The 22,332-nt window shown below is 39.8% G+C and overlaps 3 protein-coding genes across 4 annotated transcripts; 2 read left to right on the top strand and 1 right to left on the bottom strand.

Moving 5' to 3' along the window:
• The first annotated feature begins 522 nt into the window (after positions 1-522).
• hint3 (histidine triad nucleotide binding protein 3) lies at positions 523-3,757 on the top strand. The gene is made up of 5 exons (XM_008432084.3): positions 523-884; positions 1,769-1,886; positions 1,956-2,025; positions 2,148-2,274; positions 2,740-3,757. The coding sequence occupies exons 1-5, from the start codon at positions 744-746 to the stop codon at positions 2,785-2,787; spliced, it is 504 nt and encodes a 167-aa protein (XP_008430306.1). The 5' UTR covers positions 523-743; the 3' UTR covers positions 2,788-3,757.
• A 926-nt stretch (positions 3,758-4,683) lies between these two features.
• LOC103478328 (actin-binding Rho-activating protein) lies at positions 4,684-7,247 on the bottom strand. Its single transcript, XM_008432086.3, has 2 exons — positions 7,126-7,247; positions 4,684-6,393 (listed from the first exon to the last, which is right to left on the bottom strand). Exon 2 carries the CDS (start codon positions 6,373-6,375, stop codon positions 5,848-5,850), a length of 528 nt encoding a protein of 175 aa, XP_008430308.1. The 5' UTR covers positions 6,376-6,393; positions 7,126-7,247; the 3' UTR covers positions 4,684-5,847.
• Positions 7,237-20,984, top strand: trmt11 (tRNA methyltransferase 11). 2 transcript variants are annotated; one of them, XM_008432087.3, is made up of 13 exons: positions 7,237-7,770; positions 8,823-8,888; positions 9,005-9,078; positions 9,154-9,235; positions 9,319-9,411; positions 9,510-9,644; positions 9,986-10,142; positions 10,226-10,306; positions 10,424-10,588; positions 11,221-11,293; positions 11,432-11,566; positions 15,375-15,495; positions 19,241-20,984. In XM_008432087.3, the coding sequence occupies exons 1-13, from the start codon at positions 7,693-7,695 to the stop codon at positions 19,379-19,381; spliced, it is 1,401 nt and encodes a 466-aa protein (XP_008430309.1). In that variant the 5' UTR covers positions 7,237-7,692; the 3' UTR covers positions 19,382-20,984. The 2 variants fall into 2 exon arrangements, with proteins under 2 accessions (XP_008430309.1, XP_081453391.1); XM_081597265.1 differs by having other exon boundaries at positions 7,687-7,763.
• Positions 20,985-22,332: the final 1,348 nt, after the last annotated feature.

Below are 22,332 nucleotides of genomic sequence, written 5' to 3'. Positions count from 1 at the left end.
TCGTGTGCATTTTAAAATCGGTGCCTCCCTCTTTATTTGTATATCCGTGTACATAAAAGAAGTAAAGACAAAAAACCCCCCCAACTAATTATGTTTAATATGCAGTAATACACATATTTAAACTGGGACAATCAACAGCTGTTCCTTTTGATATTAGATCTTAGTCTCAAAAGAGGCAAATGGCATTAGTTATTTTTGAAAATGTTTTGGATGAATCAGAAATATGTTTGCAGTGAAGATTAATGATGCTGGAAAAATATTTAGTTGCACTTTGTCGCTACAACTTTGATGTTAACATACAATTTACTACTTCATAAATCTATTATAACTAGCCCTCCACTGGTGGCATGACTTTATGATGTCTTAAAAATATTTAGGCATTCTCAAAACGCTTCATTTCCCTGCGGTTCCTGCGCACATACGTCCCCCTGGTGGCCACAGACGGTTTAACAGCCAGATACATGGAACACTATTAAACAATATTTGAGGTTTGCTTTCCCAGTCGCGCATGCGCAGCGGAAAACCTGTCAAAGTCCTGTTTCTGTTCACATCTGGGGAGAGGATAAAAATATACATAATTCAATTATTTGTCATTTTTGTTTAGGTTACGGTTAAGTTAAGACGCTATTGCGCTAGAATAAATATATTTATAGACACATAAAAAAAACGGAGGCTGAATCCAGAATCGAACGTCTGGGATCGACTTTTCTAGTCTTAGTATTGACAATTCATGTTGCCCAGCAATGGCCGAGGGTCAGACCTCTTCGCAACCTGTTACTACACGCACAGACAAAGACAGCAGTGTACCACAGGAGGGTTACGACAAGAAGTGTATTTTCTGCAGGATTGTAAACAATGAAATGGACACAGAGCTTCTCCACAGAGTGAGAATCTTTTTCTTCTTGTCTTATTTGTGGATGTCAGTCAGCTAGCTTTAGCTTGTTTTTTGTTAGCAGGCTCTCATAGGAACGGGTTTAGCTCTATCAGACTTGGACAGGGAAGACGTGGCTGATATTTAAGCTTTCTTTTAGATATTTTAGTCGAATATATCTTGCAGAGCAGTGAGCCTATAGTGCTGTAGTTGTGTTAATGGTCCGTCATGTGTGTAAGGTGTGTCTCGCATCTCCTCTGGTCAAAACAGAGTTCCTGCACATGGTTCATGTCAAAATTCACGCAGTGAAAGGCTGTGGTAAAATTTCACTATTTTCTTGACTCACATTTTCAGAATTCTCAGGCTCTTTTAGTCTGAGTACACAGAGACAGAGTCACTGCTAATTTTAAGCAGAAGATGAACTATGGATGGGTGGATAATGGATGAACAGGAATACAGATTGATGGATAATGGACTAATGGATTGAATAATGGATAAAATGATGATTATCTGACTGCAGATGAATAGATAAGGGATGGATGTATTTTTGTAAAGCTGAATTCTAGTTTAATGAATTGATCATGTGGAGGAACAAAAGAAGAGAATATAATTTATTGATCTCTAAGAGGGAAATTGCTTAACAAAGCAATGATAAATAAGCAGAAAGATAAAGGATGAATACACATTGAACATTTAGCAGTTTTAGGAAATTACATTTTTCACGCTGGATTTTCTTTTTTTTTTATCCTTGTAAATATACTTCCATTGAAATCTGTACATTTGCAAATATTTCTAGCCTTCAAAGCAACCAGCCTCATGTGGACACGGAGCTGCATGTGGCTGATTATAAACCACAGACTGGTAATTTTAGGTTTTTGTGAAATAAATACGTTGCAGGATGAAGATATTTGCTGCTTCAGGGACATTAAACCCGGAGCTCATCATCATTACCTGGTTGTCCCAACCAAACATGTTGGAAACTGTAAATCACTCAACATACAACATGTGCCTTTGGGTAAGGTCACTCATTCATGTTTTTTATCTGAACTTTCAACAAGCTAAATTCTTTTCCTGTTGTTTCCAGTGAAGCAAATGGTTGATGTCGGGAAGGATGTTTTGCAAAAACGCAACGTGACCGACCTCACTGATGTCAGGTTAGCAACATTCAGTGTGGCGCGCCAGTAAATTTAGAGGATCGTCTTTTGAAGCGTGACGAATGTTGATGTATTAGGTGCAGCAGATGCAGCAGTAAATTCTTCACATGCTTCCTGTGCAGGTTCGGCTTCCATTGGCCACCGTTCTGCTCCGTCGCACATTTACACCTTCATGTTCTGGCACCAGTCAGTCAAATGGGCTTCATGTCGCGCCTCGTCTACAGACTCAACTCCTACTGGTTTGTCACGGTAAGTTTTAGAAAACCTTTGAATTTAGGTTTGTGAAAAATAAGTGGTTTACCCGGGGCTTCTGTCATCAGAGATATCGAATATGTATTTGTTGCTGTTTTTATTTTAATCGGAAACAAGAGTAATCCCGACTATTTTCTCTCTCTTTGGTCTGTTAATTTTCTTCTGTCAAATCCTTGATATCTTATTTAATTACTGATGCTACCCTATAGATTTAGAGTAGGTAGCCTAACATTTTTAGCATTACAATTATAGGAAGACAATCTGGTCATTAGTTTTTTTTATTTGCATATATTGCATCACAGAGTTATTTGCATTTAGAGTGTATGAGTGTGAGGTGCTGCATTTGTTGGTATCTGGAGTGTAGCTGTAACTATTCTTTATTCATGATGGGTAAGAACAAAGAAGAAGAAAAAAAAACTCCTGAATAGCTAACATCTTTTTTCATTGTCGAATGTTTTGCAGGCAGATCAGCTGATTGAGCTTCTCAACTCTAAAGTAGAGACACATTGAACTCCGGATCCATTTTTTTTCTTCAGTGAATTTTGATAAAGTGGCCTCAATCGTCCTTCCTGTAGCTGCCATGTTGGATGATACAGGATCTGTTGTTCTTTCTTGTTTGACAAAAGTTAAGGACGGTGTTTTATTTTAAACGTGTGTGATGTCCTGTAGGACAAAGTATTTCTTGGTTTCTTCACAACGTGCCAGAAAGATGCCCCAGGAAGGGTGTGGTGTAGAAGCTCTCATCTTAGAAAAAAACCAATGGCTAGGGACCAATTAGCAGTTATCTGATTTGATCAAAACTGAAAGATGATTTGATTTTAAAATGCAACCGTAGAACAAAACGAATCAAAGTCCACAGAATCTGTTTGTTTGTCTGTCATTCCAGAGGGCCTGCATTGTGAAACTGAGGTTATGCATGTGAAAAAAAATATCAAATTGAACATTTATCCACTGAATATATGAGCTGTGCTGCCTGATTTACACGTGTAAACCTCAAAACATTACTTTGATTGTTGAGGTACTGTACAACATGATCATAACAAGCACTGCAACACAGTTAATGCACTGAAAATACTTAAATGATTGCAATGTGTAAAATGCATTTATATATATATATATATATATATATATATATATATATATTGCTTAGTATACGCGAAAGATGTACATAAATACTGGCTACCAGTTCGTAAAAGTCTGCTTTACCTCAAACAAAACCATATTTAAAGAATACACATAATTAAACATTACAACAACAACAACACTAATTTTATGGCAGACTTAGTTTTTTTTTGTAAGTGTGATTCTATCCACTTGATGGAATCAGTTTGGAAGCATTTAAATTCATAAGCCATCCATCTTTAATCAAGTTTTATCAAATGTCAGGGCATTGTCATCCTTTACTGCTGTGTATGAACTGAATGTGAACAACCAATATGCACTTTTAATTATTAATTTAGAATAAACAATGTTGCTTCTAGCGGGTTGTTTGTGGTCTTCATTAGTCCTCCTCCTTTCTCGTAACTCAACCCAATCAGCCAGTCAGAGCTTTGAGGACCTGAAGTCATCCAAGTCATCATCCTATGGCCTCTATTGTCAAACGTTTCCCTGATGTGTACATACTGGTTGATCATGAAAATGTTCATTGAATTGCATGATTTTATAACTTAAAAGTGCGTCTAATTGTGGCCAAAAGTTTTGAGATGGATCATTTATTTTTTGTTTGTTTGTTTCCACAAGCATTATTGCGTCAGCCTTTACGGGAACACTTTGCATTGATTTTACGTTGCTGTGAGGAGTGATCACTCAACTCAGTACAAAATTAATTATGATTAACTTAATTCATAAAAGCCTGTTTTACTCTATGATGTATCCCTGATACAAAATGACATTCCAACATCAGTTTTAGATGTTTGCGCTATGTGGACAGGATGGAAAATATGTGTTCTCGTATCGCTTTGCATCACAAAAAGGTAAGGATAGTGCTGCTAATAAGATTCCACCCAAATTGTTAGAAGTCTAAGGGATGAAGTTGCCACCAGAGCACAACTCGTTTCAGGAACGGAAGTGGACAGCATATTGGCTGCTGCTCTGATGTAAAGTAGGACAGTAATGACCAAGTTACATTATGCAGGAAATACAAGGATTAAGCTACAGAAGATTGGGAGTTAAGGTTAACTTTGGCACGCAAAGTCCTCCTACTTTTATCCCAGTGCGAATCTGTTGGCGCTTTATAAACTTGATGTATTTCTTCATAAAAGCCTTTAAAAGTTCTGAATTTCATATCAATATACTATAGAGATACAGTAGCTGGCAGAAAATTGAATATTGATCTACATTTCAGTCAGTCTCGAAACATTTGACCGTATTTGTACGATTTCTTAAATAAAGTCAAATTCGCTGGTGTCACATTTTCAAAGTAGTGCTTTTATTTCACTGTACATCTTAGTGTGGTTAAGGTACAAAAAAAAAAAAAACTAATCATCATGACAGTGCAACTACAAAGCACCTCTGTAATAAACGCATAGTGCGAGGCTCTGGTCCAAGTCGGATCAGGTTCATCTTATAGCACCAGATTGTCTGTCAGCAGCAGGCTTAGTGTTCTCCTTTGCTTCAGGCCCATCTACCTCTCTGACTTTAGATACTCGCTCATGTACTTTCAGTGCATCATAAAGCCGTGGACTTCAGTGTGGCCGGGTTTGTATGGTTCTTTTCATACATTTATAGGCTTACAGCAGCAAGCAACATCTTGGAAGAGTGAATTATTTAACAACAAAGTTGTTTTCAATCGTCAAATGTAGTACAGTAGAACACAGTAATGGGGACTCAGTTCTTTTAGAGAGGAAATCTCATTCTAAGTGTCGAGCACTGTGGCAGACGGGTGACGAGTTGGGCCTTTTCTGGAGGCCAGTGCACTCTTACACTGAATTGGCCATGAATTCACATCTACATCGTAGAAATATAGTCAAATGTAAGATTAGATTTCTAACAAAGTTTGGCTCAAACTGAGGATTTAACAGGACTATGCAGTAAATCTACAACCGGATGGCTGGAAGAGAAAAAACAAACAAAAAAAAGCATCAAGATGTTTCAATAGCCTAGTCAAAGTCCAGACCCAACTAGACCAAACTGCTGTTGAGACTTGTAATCCTTTATGAAAAAAAATTTTTTTTTCCTGAACAAACTATGAATTTATTCATGAAAGAAATGCGTGAAATTATTGCTGCACAATTTTCTTTTTCTCATAAATGCATGAACTATCAACCTTCATTACAGCCAGCTGATGACCTTTAATAAAAGTGTTTTGGGCATGTTTGGGGAAATCTTAATTTTTGGAAGCTTTTGACCTTTACCGCGGTTGTGAACCAAAATACTGGCTTGTTCTCTTGAAATTATGTCGGAAATGTTGATGATAATTCTACCTGCTTGTGTCTTCGCTCTGTGCTAATCTAAAACAACTTTTTAATACAAATCAGGGGCAGTAGAGGATTTGATTTTGTGTTTTTCTCTTTTTTGAAGTCACTCTTTCTCAACATGATTCAAGACATCAGCACAAATACCAATATGTGCTTATTCCAACAAAGTGATAACTACATGGTCGTCCTTTCCTTGCCACAGCATCTCTCCCTCAAAGTCCACCAGTCCCTGTTTTCTGGCCCGTAAAAGAATTCCCACCAGCGTATTGGAGATGGCCACGTAATGCTCAAAAAGCTTCCCGAATTCAACCGTGATCCTGTTCCTGTGGTCCTCACGTCCATCCCCGTCGTGCTGCCCGATGTCCCTTATCACCTCGCACAGCTTCTGGACCTCCCTGCTGATGTGTGTGTGAGCCTCCTTCCCACGTTTCTCAGTCAGGGACCCCTGCTGGGGACTCCCGTAATCATCCTGTCCCCTGTGAAGGGCCACCACATTCTGCCTGGTGTCATGGCTGAAGGGGTTAAGCTTCTGGCTCTCCTGGTGCTCACTGGACCACTTCTGCCAGTTTTCCTTGAGGCCTTTGACAGAAACGTTGGGCGTCGCTCTGCCATCGTCACTCCGAGCGGGAGCGTTGAGGTCGACCTCGGGTTTAAAGTTGCTCCTCTGGCTGTTGGTCCCCATTATTCACTCCCCTCATTTCTGAATACAAGAAGAAAAGGACTTTGCAATGCATAGCGACATACTGAAACTAAGTACAAAGTGGCATAGGAAGAAGAGAGGCAATATTTTGGTGTTAACATCACAAAGCTCTGATCTCAAGAAAATTTGTGGACAGTGCTGAAAAGTGTGTGCGATAATAGCTGGTATAACCTGACTCAGCTACACCAGTTATGTCAAAATGAATGGGTGCAGGAAACTATTGTGAGAAGGTTGTGGAAGGATAAACATGGCATAAAGTCTATGCAATGCTACCAAGTACTAAATAAATGTGTATGTATATTGAAAGTATGAAGACATCTGAATTTGTGCGTGCATATTAAAATCTCGAGTATAAATCTGTCATTATCCTGCCATTAAACAAATGGAAGAAAAAAAAACTTTAAGCTAAAATTGTGGGAATCTGGTTAAATGACATACATTGAGAAAAAAAATGAAAAAAATGAAGATACTAAAAATAAAAGACTAATTTTTCTCTCAATGTATATCTTAATTTTAATGATAATTACCACCAGAAGTCGCAATCTGTCCACTTTCACGGGACACAGTAATAAAATGTAATGCAAAGTGATCTAGTAGAACACATCTACAACGCATTATAATCAATCTATGATTGATCGCACTTCCTTTTTTTAACCTATAATTGCTTTGTTAACCTTTCAAAACTTCAGAGAGTTGATTATCCAACTTTCAGGTGACAGATTCAGACCTCACCTGACCGACAGAAACCTTTCTACATGCAGCCAAACTTCGGTACTTCCCGGTTCTTCACCTGATGTGGTTTATTAGGTCTGCAGTTTTGCTGACAGCCGCAGCACAACGGATGCATCAGATCAACACGCAAGCCCATCTGATGGACATCTGTCCCCGCCAGTGGGGACGAGGACACTTCCGGGCAGCCAATCACAGGCCGCCGTGAAAAGCGTCTTATCTGCTGGTCATGAAATGGCTTAAAGCTGATTTAAAGTACAGTGGAGAGGAGGGAATCTTTCCCGCCCCATAAAGCAAGTAAAAGTTTATTTATAAGGTTCTTTGTTAAAGATAAATTAATTATTGTAGATTAATAAATGTTCCGAATTAGGTATACGGTTTATAATTGTACAAAAGACTACAACCATCAAAATGTAGAACTAAATCAGTAACTTCTACATATTAGAGAGTATATAATCAAAAACTAAGCGCACATAACTTTGCCTTTTATGGTTACATTGTCACCTCTAAGTGGCACCTTTTGTGCATGTTTCTGTTTCTAGCCGGACTTATTTTGAACCCGCACTAGCCATGGCCGCCTCCGGTAGCAAATCATGCCTCCAATATCTCTTCCATCTGGCCCATGACCATCTGGATTTTAGGTTACCGGTAACGATAAAACTATTTCCTTATTGTTTGTTTAGTTCTGGTAATAAATTTTTTTTACAGGTTTTTGCTAAATGGCCCGCTCCACTCTATTATATTATGGCATTATAATATGGTAGCTCAATGCTAATGTAACAGGATTTTTACTATGTCTTGGAATGAATCGATACCCGCTGATTTAAGATATAGTAATTACAAAATAATAACACCTCGGAATGTTTCTCTTCCGACCACTATATTTGTAGGTAATCGACTCATACTTGATGTTAAAGTTTATTTCCATTCATATATCTATAAATGTCAATGGGAGGTTTAATTATTTTTGTAACTTTATTTTTTAAATGATACGGACTAGGTTTCTTTTAAGGTAACGGACATTTTTCATAAAACAGCATAGAAAGCAACTTTCCCTAAAGTTTCCCTGCAGTTCAGGGAACCCTTCTGCAGGGTTAAATGGTTCCAAAATGCATAATTTAACCTTAGGGAACCTAAAATTTGTCCTCAAAGTTTAGGATGTAATCTTTAAGGAAACTCCGAGAAAGTTCACCACATCTTTCACTATTTCTCAAATAAATAACGGATAAAAATCATAGAATATTCCCCCAGGGATAAAAGTTATTCAGTGTGAGCTTTGGAGCAGTTTAATAGAGCAATGCGGAAAAGTTCCCTGAAAGTTTTCTTCAACTTGTTTGATTTAAACTTTATAGAACATTTCCTGATGGTTGAACTTGATCTGCAGCTTTTAGAGAAACCTTAGCAAACCTTAAGCATTTCTTGAAAGTTATGTGCAACTTTTTCTGAAGTTTCAAGCTGTTTTATGTCAAAGTGGAGGAATCTGGCAGACTGTAAAAGGGGGAAGGAAGGTTGGTGTATTAAAGACAGAGGGTCACTTGCCAGATTTTGGGCAGATTTTTACAAACTACAGGGAATTTATTTGGTGTCTTTTTCTCTCGTCATATTTTCCGTGTCTATGTTGTTCTCTGTTTGCCTGTCATGATTTCTGTTAAATCAATGATGCCTTGACATATTCTTCATTTATGCCCTGATTCTAATAGGAGATTAAGGCTCTGCTGGCTCTCCGATTGAAACCATTCCATCCCTGCGGAGATTTCAAAGAGCAGGTCAGAGGTCACCGTGTTTGCACTCAGTTTTTTTTTGTTGTCTGATGTTTTGCAGGTCAACAGATGGTTTTAATGGGATTTAGATTAGAGCATCTTTTCTTTCCTGCTGTTTTTAGTCTCCTTTCTGGTGCTTGGACTGCTTGTCGGAGGAAGACGTTTGCACCGTGATGGCCAGATCTGTTTGTGCAAAGTAAGTGTGTTATTTCTGCTTGCATAGATCTATAGTGAGAGAAAAAAATGTTACCCGCTGATCTTGTCCTCCCAGGTCTGCTTTTGAGCTCTGGGGCCATGGACGAACACACAGTGAACTCAGGACATCCCTGTTAAACTACCCACCAGAGAAAATGGTGAGTTAGCTTTGGTATAAAGCACAGTTTACCCTTAGCAACTCTACTTCTGATCTCCTTTATCCTCCTTGATTTCGCTACAGAGTCCGTACATGCAGAAAGGCTCTTCGTACAGAATAAACGTCTACACTTTCAATAAAACATTGTTGTTTGAGGACAGAATTAAAAAGATTGACGTGAGTATTTGTCTGAGAGTGGAGATGGATGGTTTACTTTCATATTCAAGAGGCTGTATATCGTATTAATGCCGTGTTTATCCTACTCTGTTCATTAGGCCCTGGACTATCTTCCCTTTGAAGGCACCGTGAGCCTGAAGAACCCTCAGCACATCTTCTGTTTGTTGGAGGACTACGGCACCGACCCCAACAACATCCCTGAGCATCCCAACTACATCTACTTCGGCAGATGGGTGAGAAATAGTAACTTTGCAAAATATTAGCTCTTCAACTGTTGTCTCATCACAACCGCAAACTTCAATGAAGGATTGTTTAGTGGAAGGGAAAGATAAATAGGTTTTTCACATTTTTACAGATGTAAAAGGTACGACGTATATTGGTGTTGAGCCAAGATGTTCCGTCTTTCGCTGCAATTACAGTAAAATATATTTAAGTTTGTGGCTGCAAAAAATATAATCAAGAGGAAGGGAATACTTTTGGAAGGTGCTGTAGATTAATCTACCCCCTTTTTTTTTTTTTTGCATTAAACTACGATACGTGTTGATGTGATTTCATTTTCATACCTGCGCCTCAGATAGCAGACGGTCAGCGGGAACTGATTCGCTCCTACAGTGTGAAGAACAGACATTTCATCGGGAACACCAGCATGGACGCTGGCCTGTCGTTCATCATGGCCAACCACGCAAAGGCCAAAGACAACGACCTTGTTTTTGACCCATTCGTAGGCACAGGTAAGATCCTCTCTGAAGCATGCAGCTTTGGACAGAGACTGGATCAGGAAATGCTCTTCACAGCCTCTTTCACTCGGTTGCAGGAAGCCTTTTGGTTGCGTGTTCTCATTTTGGAGCGTACGTGTGTGGAACAGACATCGATTACAACACTATTCATGGAAAAGGTACGACTCTTCCCTCAGCTGCAGTTAGCGATTCTTGTCTCTTGTTTTTTTTTATACCTTTTAGTGCTGTTGAAAATGTCCCGCATTGACAGCGTCTTTTGTCTCGCCGCACTCCAGGCCGGTCCAGTCGTAAAAACCAGAAGTGGCGAGGTCCCGATGAGAACATCCGAGCCAACCTCCGGCAGTACGGAAAAGAGGACATGTACGTGGACGTGATGGTGTCTGACGCGTCCAAGCCGGTGTGGAGGAAAGCAGCTCTGTTTGACGCCATCGTCACTGACCGTAGGTTCTCTGTTAATTCGTTCGAAGGTTGCACACTTTTAGAAGTCGCTTAGTCCAGGTCAGAGGGAATAAGATTAAAAACAGCAAGTAGGAGGAAAAGTCTGATATCGCTGCTTATAACTTGTTTGCTTGGCATTTCCTTTAATTCATTGTGTGTTTCAGCTTTTAACACAACAAATACTTGTGTATTTTTATTTATTTAAAATTTTTTTTGAGAGGCTTGGCCGATAACGCAACATTTCTGCTGTAACTATATTGTGTCTGAATCCTTTTAACATGCAAGCAGCCATTTAAACACTTGGAAAGTTTTTTTTTTTTTTTTAATTTGACGATAAACACTCAAAAAAGGATTAAAGTGGAAAATTCTTCAGACTCACAGTTAAGCACGTCGGAGCATGTGTGATGCTGCGGGCCTGATGTTTTTTATGTTGAGCATTTCAATTAAAAATAAAAATCTTGCAGCTTCCTACCGGAAACTACAAATCGGCCGTGTTCTTCTTTTCTAACAGGAAGATATTGAGCTGTTTTAGAAAATCTTTGTTTATCTTCTAAAAAATATATTAATTTATGTAACTTTTTGCTTTCTTGTTGCTTACTATGTTCCTTTTCATATGTCTTTTTTTTTTTTTCAGCTCCATACGGGATTAGAGAGTCAACCAGAAGGACTGGCTCCCATAAGGATGTTATTAAATCCCCTGATGGGCTGTAAGTTGCACTAAAATGCTATTATACAAGGAATAAATTGACATTAACTTATTAATTTTATGTACAAATATATGCATTTCTTTTTAAAGTTTTTTGCATCTACACTTAAACCCTCGTTCTCGCAAATCTCTTCCACAGATACGCAGAGTCCCACGTGCCTGTCTCACAGGCGTACCACCTGAGTGACATCTTTACGGATCTGTTGAGCTTCGCTGCCCACCATCTTGTCTTGGGTGGGAGGCTTGTCTATTGGCTGCCTGTACACAGGCCAGAGTGAGTAACACACACGGTCTCATCTGCTAATAACAACATTATTTATACACAATTAGGGCAACAGAAACCTTTACAAAAAAAAAAAAAAGAAAAAAAAGCACTGCATGCATTGAAAAATTCAAACAACAAATAGAGACCTTATGAGCTAATCCTGACCAGGGGGTAACGACTTATCAACTTTTTCAAGTGATAATATGAAGGAACTATCAGTAGATGAAGACAAGTTTATAACATATAGCATTATCAAAGAGACAAAGAGAAAGAGAAACGGGTCACATTTAGCTTATTAGGTAAAGCATGACAGATTTTTTTTACAATCAAATCATCTGTGCACTTTAAACTATGTTGAGTATTTCTTCTTTAAACCAACTTGAATTAATATTTGACCTTTACAAGCTTGTAAAAATGAAAATGTATCTCAAATGTTTTGAAAAACAATAAAACCTGTTACCAGTAGGGGGCAGCCTCGTACCATAAACCCGGACTGCTTGATTCTCGCTCGTTTTGCGCACAAAGTTTACAGGAGCTCTTCACTTTACCCGTTATGATAAAGTAGATGTCACACAAGCACTAAAAATAAAGCCCTGTATCACAAAGGACTTTCCGTAGGCTTTCTCTGTAGTTTTCCCAGCATGCCCTACAGTGGAGTCACGATCACTCTCCAGTCACACGTGTAAATAAATGACGGTGTTTGCGCAAAAGTAATGTACAGGTGTGTCGAGGTGTTTTCAGCAATACAGCTGGGCCTCGGCAAACCACAACTGACACCGCCAAGCCGCTTTATTGGGTGTCTGAGCAAAATGGCTCCTCTGAAACAAAGTCCATCATTGTTAGAAGCTCCGTGCGACGCAGCAAAGGGAAGGAGTGCAGGTGTTCAGCTGTAAAGGTGTGAACCGCAACAGGCTGCAGCATCAACGACCCTTCTGGGCAGGAAAAGCCCAAAGGGCCTGCAGTTTTTTTTTTTGTAGTGCTGATTATAAGTTTTCGGAGGAGATGAGATAATCGCGTGTCGTGTAGCTTCGGAAGAGGCAGGGAGAACATTCAGGTAATAGCAGTTTGCTTAACTGTATGGATTTTCATACATGCGTGAGCGTGTGTGGTCTTGCACTTGAGCTAATGTTTGTGCCATCATGTTCACACGTCATCCCATCAGTCCTCGGCAACCGGGCCTGCGCCAAAATAAACACGCGAGGCCGAGCAGGCAGGACAGATATATGAATTATCTGTCTCTACGGTCTGCAGGCTGACCTTTGTGTTTTGTGAATGTTTGTGTCTGCGTGCGTGTGTGTGTGCGTGTGTATATGTGTGTAAGGCCAGACGTGGCCTGTCTCCTGGGCCCTATCTGGCAGCTCTACGGGGAACCATATCAGGTTTCAATCGCCCCCTCCAACCAACATATGCAAGCATGAATCTGTGGTCGTGATAGAACCATGTCTGACTGGTTCATGACAATAAAGAGCTGTAAGTGTGTGTGTGTGTGTGTGTGTGTGTGTGTGTGTGTGTGTGTGTGTGCGCGTGCGTGCGTGCGTGTGTGTGTGGGGCTGTGTGTGTGTGTGTGATGACAGGTGACATGAAGTCCTTTCACCAAGACAGCGTCTAGACTTTGTTGAACTGCTTCGACTTTCCTCCATTTTTGCCCCTGAAAAATAATAAATGAAGTTGAGAAAAGGATAAAGATGGATGATGTTGCATCCGTCATCTCTGCCATAAAGTTACCCAGCTGCAACATAAATACGCAAAGCCAAGATGTAAATGGTGCATTGTTAGGAAAAAACTTGTGTAAAGAATGATGTTTGAGGATTTTAAAAATTTTTTCTGTTTTTGATTAACCGGTTCTTGGTTCTGGAAGTCACGCATAGCAAATCCTTTAACAAACATTTAGTGAAATTGTGAAACAGATCAAGGACTTAAGTCGCCTTCACACTGGATGAACACTGCCACACAGTGTCCAGGACTTCGAAAGGCTGTTCAGATGTGGCTAGAAAATAACAAATCTGTAAAGCCTAATTCCAGTTTAAAGATAATCATGGCCATGCTGCCCTCTTAGTACTGTAAGGAACTTTTTCTCCTGCTCCTCCCAGGCGTCCTGCCGTAATGCTACTGAAATGGGCCTCAGGTTTGCATTGAGTTGTTTCCTTATTCCGAAATTGCTCCAATCTCAAAAAGCGTTGGGGGTTTCTGCTCCTTCATCAGCAGTTTCAGCCTCACCGTAGGGGAGGAAACACCATCTGGACTTTAATAAGTTAATGAGAAGATGCAGGTGAAGGGGGTTTTCCAAACAGATTGCATCCAGCGTGCCCTCCTGCACAATGATTCGAACATAGTGCAACGCTCTCCGTGCCTATAATTACAAATAAAGTCAGAAGAAATTGTGCATGAAACTAGTTTGTTTTTCCACTGATCACACAAAGCTAATTAAATAGAGGATTTTAAGTTTAAAATGTTGTTTTATATGAGTTGAACAAGGACTAAAATGATCATTTTGTAAACTTTTTTTCTTCTGCTGTCTCTACATTGCTTAATATGATGAGTTATAACTGCAGCTTAAAAAAAAGCTGTCTTCAGTCAGCCAGTGCATGTGCAATTTGGAGGCGTGTGTTCCTATAAACAAATATAGATGTATTTTTGTACGGAACCTCATAACGGCACAATGTTTATTGGTTAGAGGTCCTGCAATGCTGAAATAATTCCAACAACAACAACTGGATCTCAATTGTTGAGATCCAGTTGGTTCCAATTGTCTGGTACACAAAACCTTCTGTCTGTAGCCTGTTAGCTTAGCCGCAGGCTACCTGGTAAATATTTTAAGTCCACATGTCATGGATAACCAACTGCTGCCACTGATAGGATCATCTATACATCATCCAGACTGCTGGATGATGTATAGATCCATCATAATGTTGAACCACCAAGATCTCACCACAAACTTTTGTTTGTGCTCTAAGCTGTAAAGGAGCAAAACATTGTTCTGATGATATTTATTGGCATGTCTCGGTACAGTGTGAAGGAGCATTTTAATGCATGAGGAAACAAAAGTTAACAACCAGACTTTAACTAGCTAATCATTCTTTGGTTAACTCAGGATGCTAATAAATGAGTTTGACCGGAGAAGAACCTCTGAGAGCAGAACCGTTTTTAACGACTTTGTTATTTACACAAACCCAGAAGCCTGATTGGTGGGGGTGGTGAAAAAAACGTAAAAATAGGTTGGACCCCCCCCCCTGCACTGACTCTTTCTGATAGGCAGCGCGGGATTATCCTTTGGCTGCATCACCAGCCGTTCCCATAGAAACCAAACATCCCCATCAGTGGCGAGTCCCACGTGCGGCCAAGGAAACGAGGCGAAACGGCGACGTCGAAATCTGGCTTACGAGTTGTCGGGACTGTCGCTACGCCGGTGGCGGTGTGGAGAAAGTGCTACTTGACACAAACGCGCAAACGCATACATCATGCTTGGTTAATAGGCCTTAGCGTGGACTGGCCTGGTGATGATGGAGCGAGCAGTCAACCTGTCAGCTCAGATTCACTTTTTCCACCTTCTTCTTTGCACCCAACAAAACCTTCACAAGCTTACAAGCTGTGATCTCACTGCTCTGCCGGAGCAGATGGTGTTTATTAGAGAAAGAGAGCAACACAGAGAAAATAAGGCCTTGCTGTAAATCCTTCCTTAGTCCAGTAACTCAAATGTTTCCAGTCATTCAGTTTTTTCTTTTCATAACTTAAATGTACTCTGAATCAGTCCACTCCTTTGTGTCTCTGCTCGGAGGACTAGCACCTTGCTGAATGTGGCCTGTTGTCCATTTCCCAGGTACTGCGAGGAGATGGTTCCTTTTCATCCCTGCCTTCTCCTCATCAGTAACTGCGAGCAGACGCTCTCTAGCCACACGTCACGGCGACTAATCACCATGGAAAAAATTAAGGAGCCAGAGGTAAGTGCTGGTGGAAAATGTCAGCCTGGAAGCTGGAAATCCAAAGTGTTTATGGGAATTAAAATTCCGATGTTTTTCTAGTTGGAATACGAGGAGTTGCTGGTCCGATGCTTTTTGTAAATCTTTTTGTTGGATAAGGCAAAAAAAAAAAAAAAGGAACGGATGAATAAGACCCAGTGTGTTCCAGCGCAGTTAAACCGCTGCGGGTCGATTTGCCCTCGCTCGCGTTGTTAAATATTTTTATGGCTTCTGATCGTGCGCATAATTCAGTTTGATAGGCCAGTATAATTTGAAATATTTAGTTTTTGATCCCTGGTTTGGGTCAGTTGAATCTCACAGACTGAGACAAACGACGAGTCCTGTAATGCTGAAATGACTCCAAATGACCTCCATCTGGTAAATATCAATTATGGGAGTCATAAAACTACGTTACATTTTAATTCAACAAACTTGGTGCAGAATATAGAAAAGGATGCTAAATTGTTTGTGATCTCAAAACAACTTTTTTTTTTAGGTCCTTTCTGCAAAGATTAGATGCTGTCACCTCTGATTCCCAGTTGTCAAATGGAGAAGGGCTGATGTGATGAGCCCCAGTCAAGTCAAATGATTAATTAATAAGATAGAAATAATGGTAACACTTTGTTTAACAGGGTGTGACTGACATGACACTGTCATAAACATGACATGAATACGAAGGCGTCTTTATGAATGTTTACGACTGTTGTCACGAAGGGTCATTTGGTAAACAATGACACTTTTAATGCAAAGTTGACTCTTTTAACTGACTTTTAATACAACTTTGCATTAAAAGTGTCATTGTTTACCAAATGACACTTCATGACAACAGTCGTAAACATTCATGAAAACGCCCGTAGCTTCCTGGCGGTTGTTTTGTCATGTTTATGACCGCGTAGCGTCAGATAAAGTGTTACCGAGATAATTAAGTAAATCCGTTCCTTTGCTGTACCTGCTAGGTTCTAACTTTGCTTTTTTTCTGTTCTGGAAGTGCAGCCGTGTTATATCTATGTCTCCGTTTTACAAATGATCATATTATCATCTTGTGAGCAGGAGAAACGTTTAATGTTTGCGTGTGTATAGGTGCATGTGCTCGATCAGAAACATGTATGCGAAGTGAAAACACGTGTGCGCCACCCCTCCGTCCCTTAATGCAGTCATTGTATTTTACAGAAGTGCTCCGTTTGTGTAACCGTGCAGGCATGTTCCGAACGAGCGTATGCAGAACGCGTGTTTGTTTTCACATGACATCCCACTGGAAGTGACGGTGTCTGTATTTCTGTCTGCAGCAAATCCTCGCCATCTGGCTGTGATTGGCTCATTTCTTTTATACTGGAACCCTAAATGGCTTAATCACACGTCGTATGGAAAACAATCCGTCTTTGGATCTGACATCCAGTCCACTTCAAAACCCACAAAATTGCTCCCATGAACGACGCTGTATAACATGCGCACACAAACACAGAGTTGTGTGATGTTATCTGAGCGGTATCTGTCTCAGGTTGCGTTTTTCTTTTCTTTCCAAATGGCTTTCAGAGTGCTCCTATCTGCACGCTTTAATCAGGCTTCCCAGCTTGATGTTTCCCAAGCAAATGTTTGCTTCACTTTGACGTGTGTGCGTGCGTGTGTGTGTGCATGTGTGCATGTGTGTGTGCGTGTTCACGCTTTTCTGTGTTTCTGTGGTAAATGACATGGCCTTGTTCCTTTTAACATTTGATTTCTAGTCGGAAAAAGATTCGTTTGATTTAGAGATGTCAGTTTCCAGTCCGCTCTCTGTAAATGAATTTAAATATCCGCCAATACTGAAATTTTCCATCCAGTAGCTGAAACGGGCTTCTTCTGCTAAGCTTGTGGCTTTTTTCAGTAGTTAGCATATTGTTAAAAAAAAAAAAAGTCTGAATTTGCTTCGTCCAGTGACAAAAACACTCAACTGTGATTTATATTTTTAGCTGCCGCTTTTCTGCAAATTCAGAAATGAACTGTTACCCATTATTACAGCTCAGTTTAGTTAAAAACAAAATACCAAATACTACTAAATCTAAGAGCGGAAGTGACGTCACGCCACTCGAGAGATTGAGAGAAGTAACGCTTGAAATCTTGGTAAAATAGGGTTTTATTCTTTGGAGAAATAAAGTAAAATATACCTTACACTAAAGTTATTTTTAAATTGGCAGCCATGTCCAGGAGGGTACGACGTTTGAAAACCATGTGATGGCGTTATTGTTGGTTTAAAATTACAGTGATGACACAAGTTTTGATAAAAACATTTTCTTTACTCCTTGGATATTGTGCATCATAATCGGTGTCTGCAGAAGCGAGGCTCCATCCAAATGCTTGAATATGTTTACGGATTTGCAAAATGTAAACTTGAGCAACTATTTCTTTTCAAACTGTTCTTGGTAATTTTATAAATGTGCGCATTGTTTTTGGGATGGCAATGCTGTTCTTACCCACAAGACATCATCATTACTTTCGCCATCTTTTGCATTGAATCCAAGCTTTTCTTCTGACTTGTCTAAATCTATAGCAACTGTAGTTGTTTTTTTTCTTTCTTTACAACAAACTGTTTACTGTTTTTTTTTTGTTTTTTTTATTTGGAAAGGGTCTCATAATTCCTGCTGATTTCTAGTTTTACTCACCATGAAACAGGAAGCTTTGCTCCACGTCATTTTATTTTACTGGCTGTACTTGATGCTGCTGCTGCTCTTTTACACACTGAGTGTGACTGCAGGATGCCATGAAACACCAGCAATAAGAAACCACCGGTGAAAGCTGGATGAACTAAATTAATTTGGACTAACAATTACCATCTCTTCTTGCTGATGCCATTTCCTTTCCAAACTACCGGACTCATCTTTAGCATTTCGGCTTCCTTTACAGTCTGGTCTGAGTCTGCTTATGCATTGAAGACGGTGACATTATCGAGATTGTTACGATGACACCTTTTCGAGCTATTGTCCTGCCGTTGAATTTTATTGTTTGCACTTTTAAGAAAATGCAAACAATAACACAATAGTGAATATTAAACACAACAGGATTGTGACTGTGGTTTTTATCATAGTTTTTTTTTTTTTTTTTACCATTAATAATGTTAGGGAGGCAAATTATGTTTTTTTTTTTCGCCCTTTAGGAACAAAGAGTGTTATTAATTGGTGAGAAGATGTGCAACAGCAAAACCGTTTTATTTTATTTCCCCCCCCCCCCTAACATTAAAGGAGGTAAACTCTCTCTGTGGACTGCCAAAATAACACTGCACGCTGTAAATTGAGCATAATATGGGCTCTTTAATTTGGGTTCATGGTGAGGTTGTTTCCTCTGAATGATCATGGAAAATGTTTCCAGGTTGCTTGGCAGCGTCTGCGAGCAAACGAGAGGTGGTACAAACATATTACAGCACTTCCAGCTCAACTCACCTCATTATTCCTCTTCCCAGCATCCCTCTTCCTCCCCCGATGCCTCCGCAGATCAGCAGCTAGCTTCCAGCCAACACAAACGTCTTTATAAAGAGGAAACAGTTGATATAATTTAGTCATGCATTTAGAATGTAAACACGGGAAACGACACAATGTTTCTCTTTTTTTTTCTTAAGAGGAAAAACAAAATTACCACCTGTTATACACCTCTTTGTCTTTTTTTATACAGGTTTGTGAAATAGTTGCTTGAACTTAGGCTTGACGTTTACATGTTAAGCACAATAATAACCCAGATATTGTTGGGGTTTTTTCTACAGGAACTGGACAGCCTGGCTCATCTTTCAGACCCCCGTTTCATCCCCTACCAGGGACACAACGCCTTCAGAGAGAAGTATTTCAGTGGACTAAGCAAAAGGTCTGCCAAGGACGACACAAAATCAGACGTCAGTGGAAAGTGAAGACACAAAGGCCCTAAAATAGCAAGAAATCTTTTTTGAGTTTTTCCTAAAAATTTTTTTACATTTTGGTTATCTTTGATCTTAATAATGTTGCTATTATTTGTACTACTTTGCTAATAAAAGGACAAAAAATGTAAAAAAAAAAAAAAAGTGACAAAAAAAATCGTATCTTTTTTTAATATAATGACTAGCTTATAATTATAAAATCTTAGAATTGAATTCTAAGATGTTGCAAATGATCTAACATAAATAAATACAGTATGTACAGAGAAAATGTACGTTCACTCGGCGATCAGCCAATCAGAAACTCAGAAATCTGATCTTTATTCGATATGTACACTAACCATATGGCGGCGATCCCAGGTTGTGATAAGAACAACACTCTTCAGTCTGGATGCTGCTAGTTAGGTGATTAAGAAGTTGGACGAAGTACCGAGATATAAAAAGTTAATCGAAAGGAAACAGACGTTTTCTATGTCATGTTGCTACAAGTCCGGTACATTCAGGCTGTGTGGGAAGCGAGAGAGAGCAGGACTTTAAACAAACAACAGGAAGACTGAACTAAAAGTTGCTGTTTATCTGTCTTGTCTTTTTGAGATTTCAACCATTGCAAATTATTATTAAACAGGCTGGGTCTGGAAATGTTGGCAGCTTTTTGGACATCTCACAGTTAGTCTCTGCTCTCGAGTCAGATCGCTTCTTAAGTAAAGCAAGCCGCGCTAATGCTATGCTATAAGTGAGAACTTGCCCATACCTTTGGTGAGTAGCTCTTGTTGTTCCCCTGCCACAGTTCATACGCTGCCCAACGCCCTGTTCCTGTCGGCACGGCGACTGGGCACGCCTTCGACTCCATTACCCCGTCTGTCTATCGGGTGGGCCTCTGCATTTCCACTGTGCTTCCTTCTTCTCCCGACTTCATGGGAAGAGTTCAAAGCACCATCACATGATACGCAGCTCTCCATCATTTGTGGTGAACACTGCTTATAGTTCCCACAGCGGCCTTTTGTTGTCCATCATTATCATCATCATCGTCATGTAAAATCAAATCTTACATTAAAAAAGCCTCCTTTTTGCCCTTTTTATCTGTCGTGTTGTAGATTTCATGTTGCAGAAAGTCGCCTTGTCGCTGTGGCTGAGCGGCGCTGCGTTTGTGCTGCCGCCACATTAGTGATAAAACGAGTCCTTGAGAGCGCTCGGTCTCCAATGATGCAGACGATAATTAGGGCGAGGGGATGTGTGGTGGGAGGCGGGGTCCTCTCCACACACCACGTAATGCTGTCCAGACGTTGAGGAAATTCTGTTTGTGAATGTGTTTATACTCGCGTAAAATCTGGTTTTGTTTTACACTGGACGCTGGCTGCAGTAGAGCAGTTTCTCGATGTCGTTCAGTGATAATCCAGAAGCTTGAAGCCAAAATTGTTCACAATAGTCACACCTTAACCATTTGTTTGGCTGGTAATTACTGATGTTGGCTTTTAGTTATTTTCTTTTTCTATTTATATAGTGTTCATAGTGGGCAAACATTCTGTGGTAGAAGTGACAATAGTTGGGCATGAAGCTCATTAAATATGTTTTAGAATAAAATATGAACTTTTTAAGTTTTCTTAAGTCTCGTTGGGTTTTTTTAACCCAATGGACCCTTTAGAAATCTACGAAAAGTTACAGTAAGACAATTATTTAAAACATTTTTATTTACAGTCTTCATGGTAAACATGGTAATTTGACAAGACTAAACTAGAAAGCAGTGATTTATTTCAAAGAATATTTAATATTTACTTCCAAACTGTGATTTTAAGGGAAATCAACTGGCAGTGGCATTGCGTATGCAGGACTCAGCTGCCTGCGTTTGCTTTGGCTAGTTACTTTTTTTGAAAAAAAGTCCCCAGAAGAGTCTGAAAAGTCGCTAAATTGGTGTTATTACGTTCTTCGTCTCACTAGACGTTTTGGGTTTGACACACCTGCCCAGTGAGAATCCAACGGGTGGTGGAAATGCTCTCCTGAATATGGCGGACCATAAACTAGCCGAACCTCACTGACCGTTCCACTCAGTGAAATCGAGGCATTAAAGTCCTTTTCAAAACCAGGTTTTATGTGTTTGAGATCATTGTCTCAAACGTCTTTCCCAAACTTGTTACCAAGGTTTACATAAACATGAGCTGAATCGGTACCAACCAAAAGAGAAGTCCTTTCTCTGAAATTGACACCTTCATGCATGGGTGGATTTATCTTTAGCAGAAATGCTTATATTACAGAACGATTGCACTCATCACCCACGGTGATAAGAGGAATGTTTCCATGACTTCAGATGAGACTTTCAAAGCTTGGGATCAAAGTATGACCTGGTAAACATGGTAACGGTAGCACAATGCTCTTTGCCTGCTTCTTGCCCATTTGTTCTGTTCTTAGCAGTAAGTGGTTTGAGTAAATAAGAGATAGATGCCACCTTCAAATTCTTTACAACTTCACCTCAAATGAACAGCTAAACGGCTGAAGCTTTGGCACAAAGAGCAAAGTGATCTAAACACACGTCAGAACTGGTTTGGAATGGATAAAATATTGAGGTCCTAAACCCTATGGATGATTTGTAGACTTCACTTAAAAGCCAGGAAACCACTAGTTTCAATTAGCTCCACCGTTGCTAACAGGAGTGGTCAGATATCCAGCCGTACTTCTGCTCGGACTTTGTTTACGGCCACAAAAATCCACTGGTTTCTGTGGAACCTTCTTTGGTGCTATTAGTCAGAGTTTATGTGCACCATCTACTTGAGCCTGTGTATATCATTTGGACCTTTTTGGATTAGAGAAAATACACAATAAATTCAAATCTGTACACCCATTGGTTGTTTTTAAAAATCAGTGAGGATGTTTGTCTTAGAACCATTCCGCCATGTAAAATGGGTGGAATAAATCATAGTGGTTTGGAGAAAATCCACAATAAAGCCAAACTTATG

The sequence above is a fragment of the Poecilia reticulata genome, chromosome 16 (assembly GCF_904066995.2).
Source record: "Poecilia reticulata chromosome 16, P_reticulata-male-v2, whole genome shotgun sequence".
Classification (NCBI taxonomy): Eukaryota; Metazoa; Chordata; class Actinopteri; order Cyprinodontiformes; family Poeciliidae; genus Poecilia; species Poecilia reticulata.
Note: the sequence above shows the minus strand (reverse complement) of the source record. Positions and strands in the feature narration are given on the sequence as shown.